At 38.7% G+C, this 22,288-nt stretch overlaps 1 protein-coding gene across 1 annotated transcript in view; it reads left to right on the top strand.

Annotated features, from left to right (window-relative positions):
- KCNC3 (potassium voltage-gated channel subfamily C member 3) overlaps positions 1–22,288 on the top strand; it is a 1,369,778-nt gene that overhangs the window by 678,704 nt on the left and 668,786 nt on the right. The window contains exon 2 of the mRNA XM_044059195.1: positions 7,364–8,297. Coding sequence (XP_043915130.1) covers positions 7,364–8,297 — 934 coding nt within the window. The remainder of the gene's footprint in view (positions 1–7,363; positions 8,298–22,288) is intronic.

The raw sequence follows: 22,288 nt of genomic DNA on the forward strand, positions 1-22,288 counted from the left end.
TCATCATCCCCTTTGGGAAAAACCAGGTTCCCATGAATTACCACATCGATGGTAGTCCATTGAACACAGAAGGCGGTATAAGAGATCTGAAAACACAGGTTGACAGCAACCTCTCTTTTGACGACCACAGTGCCACTGTGGTCAGAAAGTCCTTCTATGTGGCACATCTCATTACTAATGGTCTTACATCCAGGAATAAAGAAGTCTTTGTCTCCCTCTACTCTTCCCTCATTAGGCCAGTCATTGAGTACACTGTCCCATTTGGCAGGCACCTCAATAAACACCTGCAACAAATGGAGATGCCACAAAAGTACCTCACAAAGAGGATCCTAGGCCTTAAACATTTGTCCTATATGGACAGACTAAAAAAACTCCAACTATTCTCTGTCTCATATTGCCTACTTAGAGGAGATCTCTGCTTCACTTACAAAGCCATGTCTGACCCAGCTCTGTTAGAAATGCTACATCTAAAGAAATCCCAATCCCTCTGCACCACACGGTCCAGAGACCTCATCCTCATTATCACAATCAACAGAACATGCTGGAGGGACAGGTTCATAACCCAGAGACTGCCCATGCTCTGGAATAGACTTCCCATACATGTCAATCAGAGCACCTCACTGGCCCTCTTCAAGAGAAATCTTGATGAGTGGATGGGAAATAGAAAAGTCATCCCAGGAATCACTCCAGTGGCTTTACTCAACAGAGGCACTGGGAACTAAGGTCGGATGGCATGATGCCAGGGTAATCCTATGGGCTAGGCTTGTAAAGGCCCAAGGGCCATTAGCCTAGTACACACCTATGAATCTATGAGCATAATGGGGAAATGTCACTATCGTTTAATCCAATTTATTACATTCTTGTCATTCTTGCTAGGGATAAGAGAAAACAGTACACTGGTTAGCTAGGATCAACTGCTTACCTCTGTGGTAGGAAATACACAGACTAAGTCAAACTGTGAATCTTTTCTGCTATCAAACTGTTTTTGCTCAATGAGCCAACCAGTAATTCTACTCCCACCTAGGAAAGCCTCTCCTCTGGGCAGATCAATGTGGGTTGTAGATGTTTTATTATCCTTCCTCGTGCCAACTTAGTTGTAAATAATTCATATTGATGAATTGTTCAGGTTTGTGTAGACATAAAATATATTCAAAAGAAGGCATATAAAACAGTGTCTGCACTTTAAACTGTAGTACTGTTGGTTCCCAACACCTAGAATGCATCCTGCTGTAGAAGAGAGCTGAGTTCCAAATGCATAGTGGTCCTACTGTGAACTGCAACTGGGTACCCCAAAAGATTTGCCAGTAGTATGAACTTTACTTGATGGCTGAATACTGATATAGCACACACACACACGCACACACACACACACACACGCACACACGCACACACGCACACACACACACACACACACACACACACACACACACACACACACACACACACACACACACACACACACACACACACACACACACACACACACTCTTAATGGAGTTTGTTTCTCCTTTATCTTTTCATCAGTAAGTAGAACATGGCATTCCAAATCACCTTCAGAAATGGGTACAGATACACTTGACGTTCAAACTTGGCTTTTTTTTCTAACCAGACAGCAAACTTCTAATATGAGCTGAGTCACAGTCACCTTATAAACCTAGGTTAACAATTACATTTATAGTTTAGATCATTGCAAATGATACCACTATTACAGGTCTTACTGTGCATATTTAGTAAAAGATCCTAAGGCAGGTTTTCTACTGGCATTCTTTAAGGCATTGACATTCGTGAACCAACCAAATATTACATTTCGGGGAGCTTCACAGGATATTCAATGTGTTTTACTACTATATGGACTAGTCTGTTGCTTTAAAGTGGCAATGTATAATAAAGCAATGGTTCAATATTTCAAGTACAAAACATCAGAATTAGGACAGATTAGGCTTCTATGTTGTAGTCTGTATATATATATATATATATATATATATATATATATATATATATATATATATATATATATATTTTTTTTTTTTCATTTCCAGAATCTTAATTTACTTTTCTCTGTAAAATGCTGTAATTTCTATGCTACCTATACGCCCACAGCCATTTGTAAATTCACATTTCTCATGTACCAGTATACCATCTATTTTATAACAGAAAGTGCACATATGAATACAAATTAGACAGCATAATTTCTTCATGTAGGCTATAAATAGCAATACCAGGCTTTAAATAACATGTCTTTTCTGCTTGGTGTTATCTATCTTTGGATCTGCTAAAGCACAACACATACCAACGTAAAACTTGATTCAGCAGCTTAAAACACTACTTTCTTAGATCTGCTTTCTAAAATGGGACATTTATTCTGAATTTCATTTATACGAGCAGGTAGTTCATACACTATTACCATAACAAAGCAAACTGTCTGATCTTTTATTAGTATACAATTACTCAATCATACATAATTCCAGCTGTATAAACATTTGCATTTTCTTTTATTTTAGAACAATTGGCAGTTCTTTTCCTCATTAGAAGCTGTTATCATATAGCTATGAAAACAAACTGGATAAAGAAAAAAAATGTTACAAAATAATACATGTAAATTAAAAATAAACTCTTAACATAGAACCTTTTTTCTTTTCTTTGCATCCCAGTGGCACAGAATAATACACTCCTCACCTAACCTGAACTCCACCAAATATTTTTAGTTTGTAGAATGCAGTTTTATTACTGGTTATTTAAATTTCTAATATTGTTCTTAATTAAAAATGAGATAAAAGGGATCTAAGTGCTACAACCAGGAGGATTTACAGACTAATCTGGCTGACCTCTACTCAAATAAAATATCACCCAGTTATAAAACGTACAGTGCAAGATTAAAGGGAACATTTATATTGCATATCATCTGCCCAGAGAATTAAGTATAAGAAAGTGGTTAATTTCAAAGAAATAACCTGCTCACAGATTGTTTTTTGTGATATCCTCTTCTGCCGTGGAACTAGCATCCCTAAACCTCTCCCATCCTGCCCTATCCTGGTTGCATAGTTACTTAAAAGAGACCGACAACAAGCAGTACAGTGGCAAAGCAAACTCTCTAACCTGCTACCCATCTCAGTTGGAGTGCCACATGCCTCAGTCCTTGTCCCACTACTCTTCTCCATATTTACCAACAAACTCTCAACCACCACCCAACTAGCCATTGTTATACAATATGCAGACGACTCTACCCTTATATGCTCAGTTCCATCTCTACCAGAACTCCTAGACAGAATCCAAAAAGCCTTTACATATACAGAAAATATCTCTCAGACAACTAATTGATACTCAACCCCAACAAAACAATACTAATGCTATTTTCCAATACCAAAAAACAATCTTCATCCCCCCTTTCACCATTTACTCCTCCAACAAAATTAAACTGTAATTTTAGATCATACCAAAGTCCTTATGGTAACTCTAGACAACCACCTAAAATTTAACAAACACATTGCACTATCCATCAAAAAAGTCCACATAAAGCTTGGAACACTTTATAGATCCAAACCTTACCTTACAAAAAACACCCGACACTCCATAGCTATGTCCCACCTCTTCTCCACCCTTCTCTATGCCTCACCCATTTTCACCAACCTAAGAAAATCTGATTTAAACAAATTAGAGTTGTGTTACAACAAAATAGATACATTTTCTACGAGTCACCTCTACAAATCTTAGCATTGCACTGTCCTCCATGAACTAAACTGGATTGAACTATCTAATCTACTATCCCTGAACCCATTAGCTATTGCCTTCTCCGTAGTTTATAAACCCAATAACTGCCTTGCTCTCAAAAACTTAATTCAGGAATACAGTAACTCTAGAGCACTCAGATCTTCTGACAAACTCCTTCCAAAAATCACTAAGGCTAACAATAGATCTGGGGATTCCCTCTTCTTCAACCAGATATCTAAAAAGTGGAATGCCATTCCCCAGCACATTTAATGCACCACTAATACTTCCAATTTCAAGCTACCTCTTAGGGAACACCTAACAAACAACTGACCATGCTCCTGTACTACACCAGGCTGACTGCTCCAAGAGCTTCTCTCCTTCCACCTGTTGTAGCCACTCTATACCCATACACCTCTACCCACACGCTAATTCCACTCTCTGCTCTCAAGTTCCCCTTTCTCACAAACAACCACAGGTGTTACTACTCCACTGTGTTCTAAACTACCCAATACAGACTGTTAAGTGAAACAAGTCCTTTATTCTAGGATTTAATTTTGTAATGACCTCATTATTTTCTGTACATAGTATTGACTTTTTTATGTTGACATATTGAGCTGTATTATGTGTTCCACCATGTAACTTTCATTATTACTGTGCATTGTTGTTCATTCTATCATTATACATTAACTTCTGCTGTAAATACTTGTAATGGAGCTTTTCTCCCCAAGCCTCCACTGAAAACAGACTACTTTTGCCCAGTCTGACCTTCCTGTTAAACAAATATAAAATAAATAAAAACATAATTTTTTTCAGTATTTTAACTTGTCTTACTATTGACCTGAAATTACTGGAGTTTACAACATATAATCTTTCTATCTCTTCAAGCCTATTAATTTCTGCTTATTTGTCTTCAGGTTAGGCATTTTATTTTCCCATACTCCAAATGGGTATACTGTATGTAGAGCAGCAATTCAGTTTTTATACTATTAATACTGCTGCTACTACTATTATGTATATATCTAATCCACTTTGCTTTTTAATGTAGTTTTCAACTAAATATGCTCTATTAAATTGCCAGAATACTTCAAAGAGAAAAAAAATGGAACTCTGAAAGAACATTGAGCAAACATATATATGAACACACCTACAGTATTAGGAGAAAAAGTTTGAACAATGCACTTTATAGACACCTCCATGTGGAACCCAACTACACTGGGTTTCTTTTGGGAATTTTAGAACAAGTTTCAATGCACCCTAAGGGGGGAGATTGGGAAAACTGGCAGATAAAGTTGAATGCAACTAATCCCCCGGGTCTAAATGACCACATTTCTGTTAAACTCTACCTAGTTAAAAAAGCAAAGAAATTGTAACTTTATGTTCACTAACATAGTTGAATAGGTTTATTTTTTATTTTATTTAATTTCATTGTTGTTTTGGCTTATACATATTTTATTAACATTTTATTTCAGTTTAAATAGAGGAGGGAAGGTGCAATATTTCAATTCATGTGGTTCATAGAAGTTGCACTTTACAAGGAAAATGTATACAGTTGCTTCTGGTATGTTTCAAACAAGGAGAGGGTATATACCTTTAAAATAATTTGGCACTATTTAGGGGAACGAGGGTATTAAAATGGATGATTTTGGCAGTCGGTTTTATTCACTTGAAAAAGCCCTGCATTGTGGCAGGGTGAAAGTGCTCGTGTGTTCAGTTTTTTTTTACAAATAAAGTAACTTTAAGCAATTTCCAGTGTGCCTAGACCATTTTTTTTTTCTATTTGAAGTTATTGGCATTTTATGGTGTCCATTTAGCTTTGTTTCTAAATTGCCAGAATATACAGACAGTAGATATTATTCATGAATTCAGGCTGCTTTCAAGTGACATTTAAATCATTAAGTTCAATTTACAGAACAGCCATTCAATGAACTTTTTAATATGGGGCAAGGAATCCATACTCTAAATTGATATAATTAATTCTGAAGTCACAAAACCTTTGGGCACATTAGAAAAACTGTTTATGATTGCATTTTTAGTATACTGGAATCATTCATCCCCATGTCACTGAAATACCTGTGTCACCCTTTTTCTCCAAGGTGCATCAACTTCAGACCAAACAAAACTCATTATCATCCAATTGTTATTATCTCAGTGCATTGTGAACTGAGTAACAATGCACAAATAAATGCCATCTCAAGCTGTTATGACCCAACAACTGTAACTTGAGCCTGGTTGGTCAAAGCAAGTCACTGAAGCCTTCAGATACAGTTAATAAAGGTTCCAGTTCCAGTGATATACTTTGTTAGACCATTGTACAACACAATATTGCTATTATCAGACTTAGAATAATGCACTTCATAAAGCAGGTTGTTAACATTGTTTTGCTGTATAATACATAGACGTTTTACTTAACGAATTACTAAGTCTTATCTTTCTTAAATTGGTACACATATGCTAAAGATACAAATGGTTATCCTTTACAAAAAGGTTTTGTGGTGTAGACTGCAGCAGCCTCTCACAACCATTGTATAACTCAAACAGATGCACTGCAAATAGTCCAGAAAAAAAGGCAGTGGAGATTGGCTAAGGATGGGCTGTGTTGCTCTTCTAGTGAAGGAGAAACACCTGCAATATCGTAACCAGAAGGACTCATGAAATTATACAGTCAGAAAACTGACTGCATTTCAAAAGTGTGTAGAAGATCTAGAAATATAAGTCATAAACTTGAGATCAAGACAAAAATATAAACAAAGTATATGAAAAAACACAAAGAGAGAATGGCAAGAAAAAGTAAGTAAAATCAAATCCAGTTTTTTTCACTCCTTCCCAAATTTTACTTTATTGCCTTTTTACCACAGTGGTGAGATTTCTAGTATTCAGCCTTTTCTGGTCAGTTTTGTAGGAAAAACATTTCCTACATTATTAATCAAACTCAAAGGACACTGAATATGTAAAACATAAAATAAAAAGTCCAGGAGGGAATAATATATTGTCCCTGTCCCACAAACTGCTGGTATTATGATAGATTGTCTCAACTATCAGTTTCAGATTGTTGGGAGCTTAGGTTCAGACCTGAAACAATTATGACGTTAAATACTATTTCCCTAAAGAAAACGGGAGATACAACTTATTATATCTTTTACTATATGCTTAGATAGAAATATGATTTGTGAAAAGATTAATAACTTTCAAAACTAAATATTTGGAATTGTGATATTTTCTATTCTAGGTAGACCAAGAAGTGTGTGTTAGTAATATTGTATGGATCTGCTATGGATAAATTAGATACAGGTCTCCACAAGTTTTTAATTTAGCCATTGTTAATTTGTGAGTGCTTATAAAAAATAAAAAGATGTATTTAGTTCAGCAGCTTAGTCAGCTTGTCTTATTTTTCACCACTACATGTTGTATATAGTAACATGCTTCCAGTGCCTTCCCATCACTTATTCAGACCTATAGAGATGTAAGCAGTTTCATTTCAAAGTTTTATGTCTCAACTTTATTTGCTCTGAATATCTAACTACAAATGAATTAATTGTTTTTTGTTGAAATTATATTATGACATTGCTATAAATAGAGCTAATATGGATATAGTTCACTAACATATTTTTCTTTCTTTTTTTTCCTGCCTTTCTCTTTGTATCTCCCATCTTTATAGTATTGCGCCTTTATATCCCTGTTTTTCATCCTAATCTCCATAACCACCTTCTGCCTGGAAACACATGAAGCTTTTAATAGACTCACCAACAAAACTGAAATATACAAGACTAATAACAAAACCAGGGAGGAAGTAATCTATGAGATGGAGACAGAGCCTTTCCTAACATATATTGAGGGCGTGTGCGTCATCTGGTTTACCTTTGAGTTTTTTATGAGAGTCATTTTCTGCCCCAACAAGATTGAGTTCATCAAAAGCACTTTGAATATTATTGACTTTGTTGCCATCCTTCCTTTCTATTTAGAGGTTGGCCTGAGTGGACTGTCTTCCAAAGCAGCCAAAGATGTTTTGGGCTTCCTCCGTGTGGTCCGATTTGTCCGGATCCTCCGAATCTTCAAGCTAACACGCCATTTTGTGGGGCTGAGAGTACTAGGGCACACATTACGTGCTAGTACAAATGAGTTTCTGCTACTCATCATTTTTCTGGCCCTTGGAGTCCTGATCTTTGCCACCATGATCTACTATGCAGAAAGGATTGGGGCCAACCCCAATGATCCAACTGGTAGTAACCATACCACTTTCAAAAACATACCTATTGGTTTCTGGTGGGCTGTGGTCACTATGACAACCCTGGGTTATGGTGATATGTATCCAGAGACTTGGTCTGGCATGCTTGTGGGAGCTCTTTGTGCTTTGGCTGGTGTACTGACAATTGCAATGCCTGTTCCTGTGATTGTCAACAATTTTGGAATGTATTACTCCCTTGCCATGGCAAAGCAGAAGTTACCAAAGAAGAAGAATAAACATATTCCTAGGCCACCCCAGCCTGGATCACCAAACTACTGCAAACCTGACATGCAAACACCCCAGAGGAGTGCCCAAGGAGACTCCTGTCCACTTGCCCAGGAAGAAATTATTGAAATCAACAGAGCAGGTAAGATATGTCATGAGAAAGTGCTGCAGTGTTATATAGGTTCCTAAAGATTCTGGAACTTTCTAATTTTACTAAAAGAATTTATGTTTAGACCATAATTTTGTTAAATAGCAAGCTTACTTTTAGGTAGGGTGCTATCATCTGATTTTGGTGTTAACAGTACATTTTTGAAATGTGAGCACCCTGATATGGTTTTGCATCTGTCTGACAGTGCAATAAAATGATTCTAAAATATAATTTACCGAATTTTTAATGATGAGTAGGAAGTTTTGAAAAACTACTCGACATATTCATTACTGCACTACAGCCCTTTGATAATACTTCAAATTCAAATGTATAAAGACTTAGATATTGAAAATGCATGACATTTCTACAGGAAGACATTATATCCATCACAGACAACCATTTAAACTGGAACAATGTAGAAAGTTAGAGACCCATTTCAAATAGGTTGATGCTAGATACACTACATGCTAACATTATCATGCTAAGAAAGGCATCTGTGGACAACATGGATGCTTATGTCTTGTTGATTAAGTATCACTGAAATGAAATATAAACATATATAATATATGGCAGACTACAGAAGAAAGTCATGCATTTTTGTTTTTGTGAAACACATTCCATTATTCTTCCATTGGAGTGATGGAAGTACAAACTGGAAGTGTGTCTCTTAAATATTCCCTGTATGATGTTGTTGGAAGAACAAGCGAGTTTCTTGACTCCAGTATATTTCTAGTAGACACATTTACTGGCAGCAGGACACAAATCTATACATTTCTATTATCCTTCCATATGGCACATCAACACTGACAGTCACCTAGAGCCATCGAGCATACACACAACCCCCTGTACAAATAGAAAAAAGGGGGACTGATGCCAATGCTGATTGTACAGGGCATAGTTTCATTTTCATATCACATGTCAGATCTTTACTAAAGAAGTGCTACATTTTTTATGATAAGAATACATGTAAGACGTTTGTGTGTATTCCATGGTTATGATAATTTCTTTGAAGGAACACAAGATACTTTTTTAAATAAGAACAGATGCAAGATTTATGTTTTCATTGTAGGGCAAGGATATTTTCTTTGAAGGGATATTTTACAATAAAAATTCACTATTGATCCACTAGTAAAAAAAAAATATTGAGTGAATATTCAGCATTCATCCAAATGAATTTGATCAAACGAAATCGCCATTGTTCGATTAGCACTTAAAGAAAACCACAGTCGTGGTACTGTCGGGATTATTTCGGACTTCAGCAAACATACCAAATATAAGTGGTTTATGATTTCATAGAGCAATGCATTTAAACCATTTCTTGCTTCATTAAGAGGCATTTCTATATAATAAAAATCCAGACAAAAGAAAATGGTAATAAAGATGTGATCTTTTTCTCCAGTGCCTCCTTGGGTATGTTTTTGTCTTATATGAACACTGTTACTTAATGTGAAAATTGTGTGTTACTGCTCTGTCTCTGACCAGCCCTATACCAGTAGAGTACTATATTTTTAGTCCTGACTATATATTTGCATGTTTATATAGGGGATGCAGGTTTTATTTGGTGGTTATTTGTCTTCTTTGATATATATTCTGATTACTGACATAAAAAAGTACAGCATGCTTTCTGTCTTGCATGCATATAAACAAAATCATTTAGTCTCTTTTTTCCATGCACATACAAAACCAGACATGAGTGCCATTGCAATTTTACCTACTAATATTCCCAGCTAATGCTCTGAACTGACAATCGGTGACCATTCCATTTTCCCATATATTTCATACTTGTAAAGCCTTTTCTAAAATTGCTTCCTTAAATGCTTGCTGTATGGAGGAGGCAGTGAAACATAAACCCCAAAGTATTATTTTACTTTTCACACATATGAGGAAGGGAAGCACTTATATGAAACAGCGTAAAGGCCTTCAGCTGGTATGCACAATAAATTTCTTCTCTTCTGATAAATGACACCTGTTGGATGTATGACACCTGATTGAGTATATAAGTACTCTTGGCACATAGAGTGGTTGATGGTCCAAGTGATTTAGACAGCCAGTGTGGTAGAATGTGTAGGGTGATGAACAAGCATGTTGTACATCCTTATGTATCCTACAACTTATCTAGTTTGAAAATGAACCTGAACATTACTTGTCTAATTCTTGTTTGAAGGATTATGATAATGCTGAATTTTCTGCTAAAAGATATTGGTAATATGCGTGTGTCTTTAAACCAATATATATACATATATAAATAAAATATTCTATGATCATTGATTTTAAATGTGGGCTCAGAATGTTAAATTATTATATTTTGAAATGATGCAGCTTAAATGAAGAACCAAATGAAACGCAGGGTACGAATTTGATATTCCAACCAACAGATAACAGAATTAAACTAAATATATTAGTATGTATGCATAACCCTCCTTGTTATGAATAGAAGCAAAAGTGAGTGAGGTGCCATAAAGACATCTTCAGTTGACCAATACATTATAAAAGAAAAAGATATAACTATTGAACTTGGAGAACTTTCTCAAATTCTTCATTACAAATGCAGTCTTCTCTGATTAGGGAACCAGCAGTAGTTCACAATTAATATACTACAATCTAGTATTCCATCTTCCTCATAATAGATCAAAACAAAATGTAAACATAATATCAAGCAAACTGGTCAAAATTATTTGGAAGCAATTGCACAAGTTATTAAGTGAGAATGCAGTGTAATTTAAGTATTGGATATGATATGATAAGACTCTGCTACACTTTGCTGTGAAGGAAAGGTTAGTTTGCTTTTATTTGTTGTATTTTGTATTACTTTATTGCCTTTTTATATTTTGAATACTGTGGTTTGTTTTCTTTACCTTGTGTTTTACTTGCATTCTGCTTTAACTACATATTAAAAATTCAAGAGACCACAGCTCTGTCTCTTCTGAGTCAGGCAGAAATTAGAACTGATCAATTAAGGACTCATTCATAAGATAGAAGAAGTCACTTAAGGCTAATCATTTGTGAACTGAGGGGGTGGAGCTAGCAAACTAAACCTTCTATTTAAGGGGTTAAATAGACCATTTCACAGCTTTACCAGAAAGGCTCACCCAGACTCTGCTACACTTTGCTGCGAAGGAAAGGTTAGTTTTCTTTTATTTGTTGTATTTTGTATTATATTATTGCCTTTTTATATTTTGAATACTATGGTTTGTTTTCTTTACCTTGCATTTTATTTGCATTCTGCTTTAAATGCATATTAAAACTTCAAAAGAGACGACAGCTCTGTCTCTTCTGAGTCAGGCAGAAATTAGAACTGATCTTTACCTTAACTATTTAAACAGGTAAAACTTAAGTTACCTACTTTCACATCTAACTTCTCTAGTGCACACTGCAGCATGCATTTTTTTTATCTTACCTTTAAGCATCCCTTGCTCTAATACCTGCTGGAAAGCACTAGGAAGCCTTAAACTTATACAAGCACTCAACTCTCCTTGTTAATAAGGAGAAATTAATTGTAGGCATTAAACAGCCTATAATTGCAAAGTACCTTACTAAGGTAAGGAAAAACAGCTCCTGTACTTCACAAAAAAAAAAAAAAAAAAAGCACCAAACCAGGCATGTCCAAGGGTCAGCTTCCGGTGATTTCTCCTGTCCACCTGGTGAATCTGGACATACTGGGGCAATGCAGCAATTGCCTCATGTACACAGACAACCCTCTCCTCCTACCACCCAACACTACAACCAGTGAGAGATGCACTTACATAGCCAAAATGGAAGCAAAGCTCTCTCCACCCAAGATTGTGCTAGACAGTCAAGAGGAGAAGATTAACACCCACACTACACCTCAAGCAACAAATAGCCCTTCTAAACCCACACCACCACCAACACCCACATATAGCAACACTAAATTCACATATGCAGAGGCCCTTAACTGTAACCTGCCCAAGCAGCAAGGACCTCTGAAGCTGAAACGCAAACAAACACCAATCACAACCAAAGTGTCACATAGTTCACAACACCAGTGTGCCACTCAGCAACAGCCCCTAAGGCAAGACAACATACCTAACACTTTAGTCATAGGTGACTCTATAGTCTGGCACACTGATGTCCCACTCACCAGGTTGAACAAGGAGAAAATTACAGTCAGCTGCCTGCCGGGTGTCAGGATCCGCCACATAACGCATGCACTCAAGTCACTCCACAAGTACAAATATGACTCTGTCATTGTCCATGTTGGAGTGAATGACTTGAGACGTACCTCCCTGGACTACATGAAAAGAGATATGGAAGAGCTCTCGGATCATGTGGCCCAGGCAGGTGTGACCCTAGCCCTGAGTAGCATCCTGCCTTCGCCCAGAATGATACCACAATATAAGGACAAAATGATTGACTTCAACAATTGGCTAAGCTTCTGGTGTCATTCAAAGGGGATCCAGTATCTGTCTGCCTGGGAGGACATGATCAACAGACCACAATGCTTTGCCAGAGATGGTCTGCACCTGTCGCCCCTGGGATTCAGGTTACTGGCTAAGGCTCTTGCCACCCCTATAGTGCCTTTTTTAGGCAAAGTTCAAAGGACAAAACCACCACCATAACAGGTACAAGCATGAAAAATCTGAAGGTAATGCTACTCAATGCTAGAAGTCTAAACCTCAAAATGCACTCCCTCAAGGCACTCCTAAAAATGGAGAACATTGATATCTGTGCAGTAACTGAGACCTGGTTCAAGGCATCAGAGAGCACTCCTGCAATACCAGGCTACAACCCTTACCACACTTTTCGGCCACCAAACCAGGACTGAAACACTAAAGGTGGAAGAGTGTCAGTATTCACCAAGGATATTCACACCACCAAGCTAGTTGCCCAACACAATATGTCTGAAATTCTCCAGGTGCACTAGGTAAGACTGCAATCCAAATTGTAGCTTGCTGCAGATCCCCACCATACCCCATGATTCTCACTACACCTTTCTAAACATACTGGAAAATATTAAGATAGAACCAAACCTTCTAATACTGGGTGATTTTAACTACCCTGCCATTAACTGGGAAAACTACTCATGTACCAACACCTTTGCCCAACGGTTCTTGGAATTCATAAATTCCAATGCCCTGGATCAACTAATCCATAGTCCCACCAGGGGCTCCAATATCCTAGACCTGGTCATTACCAACATGGGAAATCGATGCTTCACACCTATGGTCATCCCCTCATTAGTCAGGTCTGACCATAAGCTAATAACCTTTAACATCCACATCCCACCCCCACCCCCCCAGTAAGGAAACCTCCATAAAAACTTCTCCAAAGCCAACTTCATGCTACTCAAGTCAGAAGTGACAAACTTCATGACACCCATGCAGACGGGAACTGAAAGTTCAACTGCTGAATCCTACACTAAGGCACTGCATGAGCACATCCACCAATGCATGAATCGTGCCATCTCAAATAGAACCAAGATGCTCTCATCCAAAAAAAGGAAGCCAATCTGGTGGTCCCCTGCCATAAACAAACTTTACAACAAAAGGAAGAAACTGTTGCAGAAAAGAGGAAAATCCCAGGATGCAAAAAACTCCCTTACCAGCCTCAGTAAGAAACTGAGATCCCTTATAAAATCCTCCAAAGCTAGTTACAAAAATAAAATTGCCAAAGATTCCAAAGACAACCACAAGGCATTCTATAACTATGTCAAGAATCTAAATGGCAATGCTCAGATCTGCTCTGAGCTAAAACAGAATGGCATTAAATATACTGATCCCAAGAATATTGCCAATATCCTGGCAGATCGATTCAGTGCCAACTTCACCCCCCTCTCACCCCCTAAATGGCCCATCTCAATACCGGAAAATTGCCAAATTCTGGTAATAACAGCCACACAGGTAAAAAATGCACTCTCCAAAGCTAAGAATACAGCATCCATGGGACCAGATGACATCCCAGGCTGTGTACTACATGAACTACAATATGAACTGGCACCTCACCTAAGTGTCATGTTTAATCATAGCCTCACCTCAGGCTTCGTGCCCACTGAGTGATGCAGAGCTACAGTTATCCCACTCCACAAGGGGGGGATCTACCTTGGATCCCAGAAACTACGGTCCCATCAGTCTGATGAGCCTTATCTGCAATGCCATGGAGCGTATTATCATGGAACTTATAAACAAAGACATTGGCAACCTTCAAACACTGGACCCCACCCAGTTTGGGTTTGTGAAGGGCTGAACTTGTCTCCTGAACCTGATTGACTTCTTCGAATCAGCCTCCAGAGCCATGGACAAGGGTAAGGGGGTCCACACAGCCTATCTAGACCTTTCCAAGGCCTTTGACACCATCCCCCACTCTGGAATCATAGATAAACTTACTAAGCTGGGCATTAATCCCTACGTCACCCAATGGGTTGCTAACTGGCTTACTGATAGAACCCACACTGTAAAAGTAGCCAACTCCAAATCCAGCTCCAGACAAGTGACAAGTGGAGTACCACAGGGTTCAGTCCTGGGACTGCTCTTGTTTGGCATCTACTTCTCAGGCCAACACTAAGGGACTCTGGCTAACAAAGTTTGTAGATGACTGCAAACTGGGAGCCATTATTGAATCCCCAAATGATGTGGATACTCTGCAAAAGGGCCTTACAGAAACAGATGCCTGGTGCCAGAGCCATGGGCTCAAGCTCAATGCCAAGAAATGTATAGTTATCCCCTTTGGGAAAAAAACATGTACCCATGAATTACCATATAGGTGGCAGTACACTAAACACCAAAAGTGTGACGAGAGACTTAGGGACACAGGTGGACAGTGGTCTCACCTTTGATAACCACATCGCCACAACAGTCAGGAAATCCTTCTATGTGGCACACCTCATCACTAAGGGCTTTTCATCCAGAAAAAGGAGGTCATTGTTCCACTGTACTCATCCCTCATTAGACCCATTATAGAATACAATGCCCCATTTGGTATGTACCTCTCAAGACATCTGCAACAACTGGAAAGGCCACAGAAATACCTCACTAAAAGAATCACAGGCTTAAAGCAGATGCCCTATGCTGACCACCTTAAAAAACTCCAGCTGTACTCTGTCGCATATTGTCTACTCAGAGGCGATCTTTGCTTAACATACAAAGCCATGTCAAACCCAGAGCTGTTGGACATGCTACACTTAAAGAAATCCCAATCCCTCAGAGCCACACATTCCAGGGATCTAAACCTTGTCATCACAATGAACAAAACATGCTGGAGGGATAGGTTCCTGACCCAAGAGACTCCCCAGACTCTGGAATAGATTGCCCATACATGTCAAGCAGAGTGCCTCTTTGGCCCTCCTCAAAAGGAACCTTGATGAGTGGATGGGAGAAAGGAAATTCACCCCGGGGATCACATCAGTCGCCCTGCTAGACAAGGGTCCAGGGAAATAAATAGTGTGGGAAGAAATAGCCAGAGAGTTGTTATGGCTAGGCTTGTATAGGCCCTAGGGCTGATAGCCTAGTACCAACCTATGAACCTATTACAGTAAATCATGATCCATTAAGATTCTGTAGCTGTCAGAAGTCTTCTCTTCTCTTGTTTTACACAAACAAAGCACATGCACCATACCTCTCAACTGTCCAGATTTTTGCAGAATGTAAATAATTTTGACTCATATTTTTTGTCTGTGCCTCATAAAATGTGTAGTTTTGAGGCAAATCACCAAGAATGGACATCACCAAATAATGACATACAGTTGTGTGTCAGACTTCATATCCTTTACAAAATGCATGCTAGCACAACTCATGTTATTTTAGCAACTTTCTATGTTTATGAGTAATATTTAAAATCTGTCCCTATTGTAGGCTTTGTGCAGATTTCTTGTGCTAAGAGGTTGAGATGAATGATGTGCACACATATCTAGAATATATACGTGAGGGTGCAAATTTATGTTAAACATTGTAGTTTAGTGTGGTAATGTGTAGTGCAGTGACAGAACAGTTTTTTAAGCCACTGTTTTCTTTCTCCTGTCTGGTTTATTGCAAGATATTTACATATCTAGATCCAGTGTTAGCTGGTTTAGGTACATAGTTCATAGGTGTTTACTAGGCTATTGATCACTGGGGCCTTTTTAGGTTGTTTGAAGTTATTTTAAAGGGTGTATGTTAGGGCATGATTTAATGGCTGCCCACTGTCCATCAGAGCCATAGGTGTCAGACCAGGGGTGAATTTCTAAGCTCCCATTCACTGGTCCAGGTTGTGCCTGAATAGGATTAGGGAAGGGCTCTGCTTCATATAGGTTCATAGGTTCAGAGGTATGTACTAGGCTAACAACCACAAGGGCCTTTTTAAGGGTAGCAGTGCATCCCAAATCTCTGACAAGTTCTGGTACTCTTGGTAAGTGTAAACAGGGGCTTGGAGATGAAACATTTGCAAGCAGGGGTCTGGCAGATGACCATTTACATTTGCCTGTGTCCACTAGAGACATAGGTGCCAAACCAAGGATGAACTTCCTGTTCCTTATCCAGTTGTCCAAGTAACACTTGAATCAGATTAGGGAGGAACTCTGCTTCAAATGGATAGGGAGCCCATTCCAGAGAAGGTGTAGTCTATGGGATACATACATGTGTCTCCTGCAAGTCCTATTTATATCACAGGCAAGGTTTAAGTCTTTAGAATGAGTGAATCTGTTGCTGTTGTTTGTGGATGTGCAGGAAGTCCATCAGGATGGGGTCTGATAATGCCTTTTATGCCAAGTATAGATCTCCCCTCAACAGCCTGTAAGAGACAGAATACAGGGATAGGTATTTGAGGTGGTCTGCATATGACATGTTACTTACTCCCTGTATTCTTTTAGTGAGGAACATCTGTGGATGTTCTAATTGCTGGGTGTGTATGGTTAGATATATACCAAAAGGGGTAAAAAAATAATATGTCTGATGAATGCTGAATGCAGTGGAACAATGACCTCCTTGGACCTGGATGCTATACATTTGTTTATAAATTGCACAGCATCAAATGATTTCCTCACTACTGTAGACATGTGATGGTCAAAGGCTAGATCACTGTCTGCATGTGTCACCAAGTCCCTGACTACTTGGGTCAGCTACTCAGGGTGTATTGTCAATAAGATATTTACCAGGGGTGAATGACTTCCCAAAGGATACTGTTATGCATTTCTTTGCATTTAGTTTTAATCCATGGCTGTGACAAAAGTTATTTGTCTGTGTCAGCCCTTCCTGGAGAACATTAGTATTGATGAGGGATTCTATGACTGCTCCTAATTTGTAATTGTCTGCAAATATGGTCAGCCAGAGGCCCTTGGCATTGGCCTTAATTTCAGAGAAGTGAATGCCAAAAAGGAGTGGTCGCAGGACTGATCCCTGAGGCACTATACTTGTGACTGGCCTCTTTGTAGAAGTGGACTCCCCAGTTCTAGCTTCCTGGGTCCTGTGTGTGAGCCAGATGACTATCCACTGGATGACATAAAGGCTTGTACCTAACCTGTTGAGCTTATCAACAATGCCTGAGTGGGGTATTGTGTTAAATGCCTTGACCACGTCAAGATAGGCAGTGTGAATCCTTTTGTCCTTATCCATTGCTTTGATGACCTTCTTAGAGAAGTTCACCAGGTTCAGTATGTCTGACCTGCCCTTTAAAAAATGAAATTGGGTTGGGTCCAATGTTTGGAGGTTTTCTATGTCATTATTGATCATTTCCATGACAATTATTTCCATGGCTTTGCATATGAGACTCATGAGACTTATGAGTATGCACTTTCCAAGATTTGTAGATAGCTCACATTTGTGCAGGGGGATGACTGCTGCTGTTCTCCTGTTTGGAGGCTACTGTTAAATAGCAATTCCAGAGGGCATGATAGATCATGTTTCATGCTGTTTAGAAGGCATCCAGGGGTGCTGTCTGGGACCATCAATGCAGTGTGCTTGGCCTTAGAGAGATCACCGTGGACATGTTCCCTAATGCTAGTGGGGGGGGGGGGGGTCATGGTATTTTCTGTGGGAAGCTTGAGGGGGAGAGACGTGTAAAGTTAGAGATGAATTTGTCTGCTAGTAGGGTTGCTATATCTTCTGACTCATTATAGGTAACTCCATTAACAATGATCTGTGCGTACAATTGTGTATTGCCATTGAGGCTATAGACATAGCTAAAGAATGCTTTGTGGTTGTCCTTGGCCTGGAAGACCAAATTTACCTCAAATCTGGCTTTGGTGGACTTTATTTATCCTGCGGGTTGTTTGTTTAGTTTGATGAGTAGACTTTATCTGTCCTCCGGGTTGTTTGTTTAGTTTGATGAGAATGTTTTTATCATGCTGGGTTCTACACCTCCTAATTTTTGCCGTGATTGTCTTCCTTCTGTTATACAACCTATTGATGCTGTAATTCCACTGGGGTGGCCTATTTTTTGAGTTAGTTCTGTACATATTCCTGGTGGGTACAGGTGCCTCTATGCAGCTATTAATACACTTGTATAGGGTTTTTTGAACAGTTCTTCATAGGTAGCAGTGTTCTCAGGGTTTATGGGGGCTTGAAATTTTGCCAGGTTATCACTCGATAGTAGGAAGCTAGCCTTAGAATAGTTCCTTGAACATTCCATGGTCAGTCTGGGCTCTGTGTTTTATTTTTACTTCAAAGAAGACCTTTTTGTTGTTTGACCTTACCCGACAAGGCATTACACTAAGGGTTGTTTAGCATTCTCCTGTATTAGTGAGGTCCAGATTTAGTATGTTTGCACCCCTAATCAGAGTATTGACAATCTGATACAAGGAGTCTGTGTTTACAAAATCCAGGAATCTCTGTGCCTGCAAATTTGGTGTTCTAAATGATTCCCAGTTAATACTGGGGTAATTAAAATCGCCCATGAATATGATATTGGATTGGATGGTGAGTGTTTCCAATAAGCTTAAATATATGTTATGGGTTTTGTGGATCAAAGAGGGGGACCTATGGTTTGCAAGGAAGTGGTATGGGATTTTGCCTGTTGTGATTCGAAAATGGAGAAGCTCAACTATGTTGTCCTGTTTGACTAGACTTAAGGTATATTTATTTTTTATATAAATCAAGACACCACCACCTTTAGTCCCTGTCTGTGTATTAGCTGGTCTAAATGTGTGGAAGACATTATAGCCTTGCACTGCCAGTGTGCTCTCCATTGCTTTAAACCATGTCTTAGTGACTGCACAGACATCAGCATTCTGTAGAGTGAGGAGAGCTTGTAGGGGGTGGAGTTTCTTGTTTAGACTCCTAGCATTGAGCTGTAACACATTTAGGTTTTCTTGGCTTTGATTCTATGTCGGAAGTACTTTAAGTTTGGCATTGCCTAAAAAAGGAGGACAGTGCGTTAGCTAATACTGAAAAGCCTAGAGAGGAGAGGTGCAGACGATCCCTGGCAAAGCAGCTTGGTTTGTTGACAATCTCCTTCCATGCTGACAAATATTGCATTCCCTTAGAATGACACAAGAAACAAAGTAAATTATTAAAGTCAGTCATCTTCTGTACATATTGTGACATCATATATGGAGAATGTAAAATACTGCTCAGTGCTAAGCTCATTCAAGCCTTGGACACATTTTCTGAGAGCTCCATAACATCTCTCTTCATATAGTCTAGGTAGGTACATCTCAGGTCATTTATACCCACTTGGACTATGACTGAGTCATACTAGTAGGTATGGTTCAATGACCTGAGTGTGTGCATAATGTAGTGAATCCTGACCCCTGATAAGCAAATGACTGTTATTTTTTTCTTACTCAGCCTCGTGAAGGGGACATCAGTGTGTCTCACAATGGAGTCTCCAGTGATCAGAATGGTAGATTGTATGGTGACTTGCTTTATGGCTTAGAAGTAGAGGTTCCATGAGATGTGGATGTATGTGTTGATGTGGGTGTTGTTTTAAAATACTGCATTTGGGGCTGCTAAAGGTATTTGTTATGTATACTTCATCTAGGAGGTCTCTGTGGTTTAGGAAGGTTACATTTAAGTACCTTGGCAGATGTGACTTTATGTGTCTGCTTTGAAATGTATGTGATGGGTGCAAAATGTAAACTACAGACAACTTGAGTGACATTAGGAGTGCTTTTATATGAAATCTTTGCCTCCAGTGACATTGTGTAAATATCTCTCACATACCTTATCAGTTTATTGACTGGTTGCCAGTAAACATGAGGCAATTTCTACATTGCCTCAGGATGCTGATATCCACCAAGCTGGTAACGGAGATAGTGGCAAAGTTCATAGCCATGGCAACAGGTCTTTTTTATTAATTAGATGGTCACAGTGAGACTGTAAAGTGATTTCAGGAGCATCTGGTTTGGAATTCTGGAGGCAGTTCTTGTCACTGCAAAATAGTTGCCCTGTGTGTAACTAGGTATTGGTGAAATTGCAAGGGTGCTTTTACAGAAAAAATGCCAACTCAACGAGCCTGCATCTATACAGGAAACAAACAAAAGCCACCGACCAACCAAGGCATAGGAAAACCAGAAAAAATTATCAAATTTTATTTAGTGCTTTCGTCCCCTTATAATTCAGGACTTCTTCAGAATAAATTTATCACATCCAATAATAGCATAAGTAGATCACAAAATCCTTCAATAAAACAAATCACTCCTCGTTAACATCATTAAAGAATCATCCCCACACACACACACACACACATATATATATATATATATATATATATATATATATATATATATATTAAAAATTAAATCAAGCTAAGAAAAAACATACAGTTAATTCCTATTAAATAAAAAACAATGGAACATCATAATACTATTGTACCATTATAGCTTTGTGGCTCTCAGCTTCAAAATATTGTTAATAGTACTAAATACCTGAATAATAATGGAATAAAAGCCCTAAATAACATTTGATAATTTCACTTTGGTTCTCATGTATTTTGGTTAGCTGGTGGCTTTAATTTGTTTTCAGTTTGACTGCTGGTGCTGGGATATAATGCCTTTTTGCTTCTTTTCTAACCAGAAGCAAAACAGTAGCAGCAATTGCAAGATGAAAAGCAGGACACAGGCTCTTTGGTGATCAACAGTCTTGCCCCAGATGATGCAGGGGTCTGTAGGCTTGTTGTAGCCTTTTCCTGATTGATGGCTTTAACAGCAGCCTGACAAATCAGGAAGGTCTCACACAGACACTCACTGCCCAGTCAGAGACAGGAATCAATTCCCTCTGTAACTTTCACATGGATGGGAAGTCTATTCCAGAGAATGAGGATTCTCTGAGATACATACCTGTCACTCCAATATGTCCTATCTAAGTCACAGACAAAGTTTAATTCCTCATTTTAAGTAGTTCTGTCATTGTTAATTTTGTGGTTATGCAAAAGGCACATCAGAGTGGGATCCAAGGATGTCTTGTATGTATAGAGATAGAGTTTTGAGGTGATCTGCATAGGACATTGTGTTTATATCCTGTATTCCTTTTGTGAGGAACCTCTGTGGACATCCCAGTTGTTACACGTGGCTGGTTAGGTACAAAAAGAAAAAGGTGTTATATTCCATGATGGGGCTGATGATGGCTGAGTACTGTGGCACCATGTCTTCCCTGGACCTATATGCCATGCCCTTACTTATAAGCTGAGTGACATAGAATGATTTTCTCAAAACCCAAGACAGATGTTGGTCAGATGCCAGTTTATTATTTATATCTAAATAGATGACTACTGTGTCTACTTTTAGGGATGTTTTATCAATGAGGTAGCTTCCCTCGGTGGCCAACTTCCAAAAAATGTACTATTATACATTGCTTGGCACTGAATTTTAAGCCACGGCTTTGGGACCAGTCATTTGTCTGTGTTAGATCTTATTGTAAGATGTTAGTATCTCAGGGGTTTCTATAACTGTTCATAGCTTGCAAACATTTGCAAACTTGGTAAGCCAGAGGCCCTTGAAACTGGGCTTGACTTCTGAAAAACAGATGCCAAAGAACTACTGACCTAGCACAGAGCCCTGGGAGATGCCACTGGTGACTAGTCTGTTTGTGGAGGAGGTCTCTCCAATCCTAACTTCGTGAGTC

The sequence above is a fragment of the Protopterus annectens genome, chromosome 17.part0 (genome assembly GCF_019279795.1).
Source record: "Protopterus annectens isolate FY-2018-M chromosome 17.part0, PAN1.0, whole genome shotgun sequence".
In the NCBI taxonomy this organism is placed as follows: Eukaryota; Metazoa; Chordata; order Ceratodontiformes; family Protopteridae; genus Protopterus; species Protopterus annectens.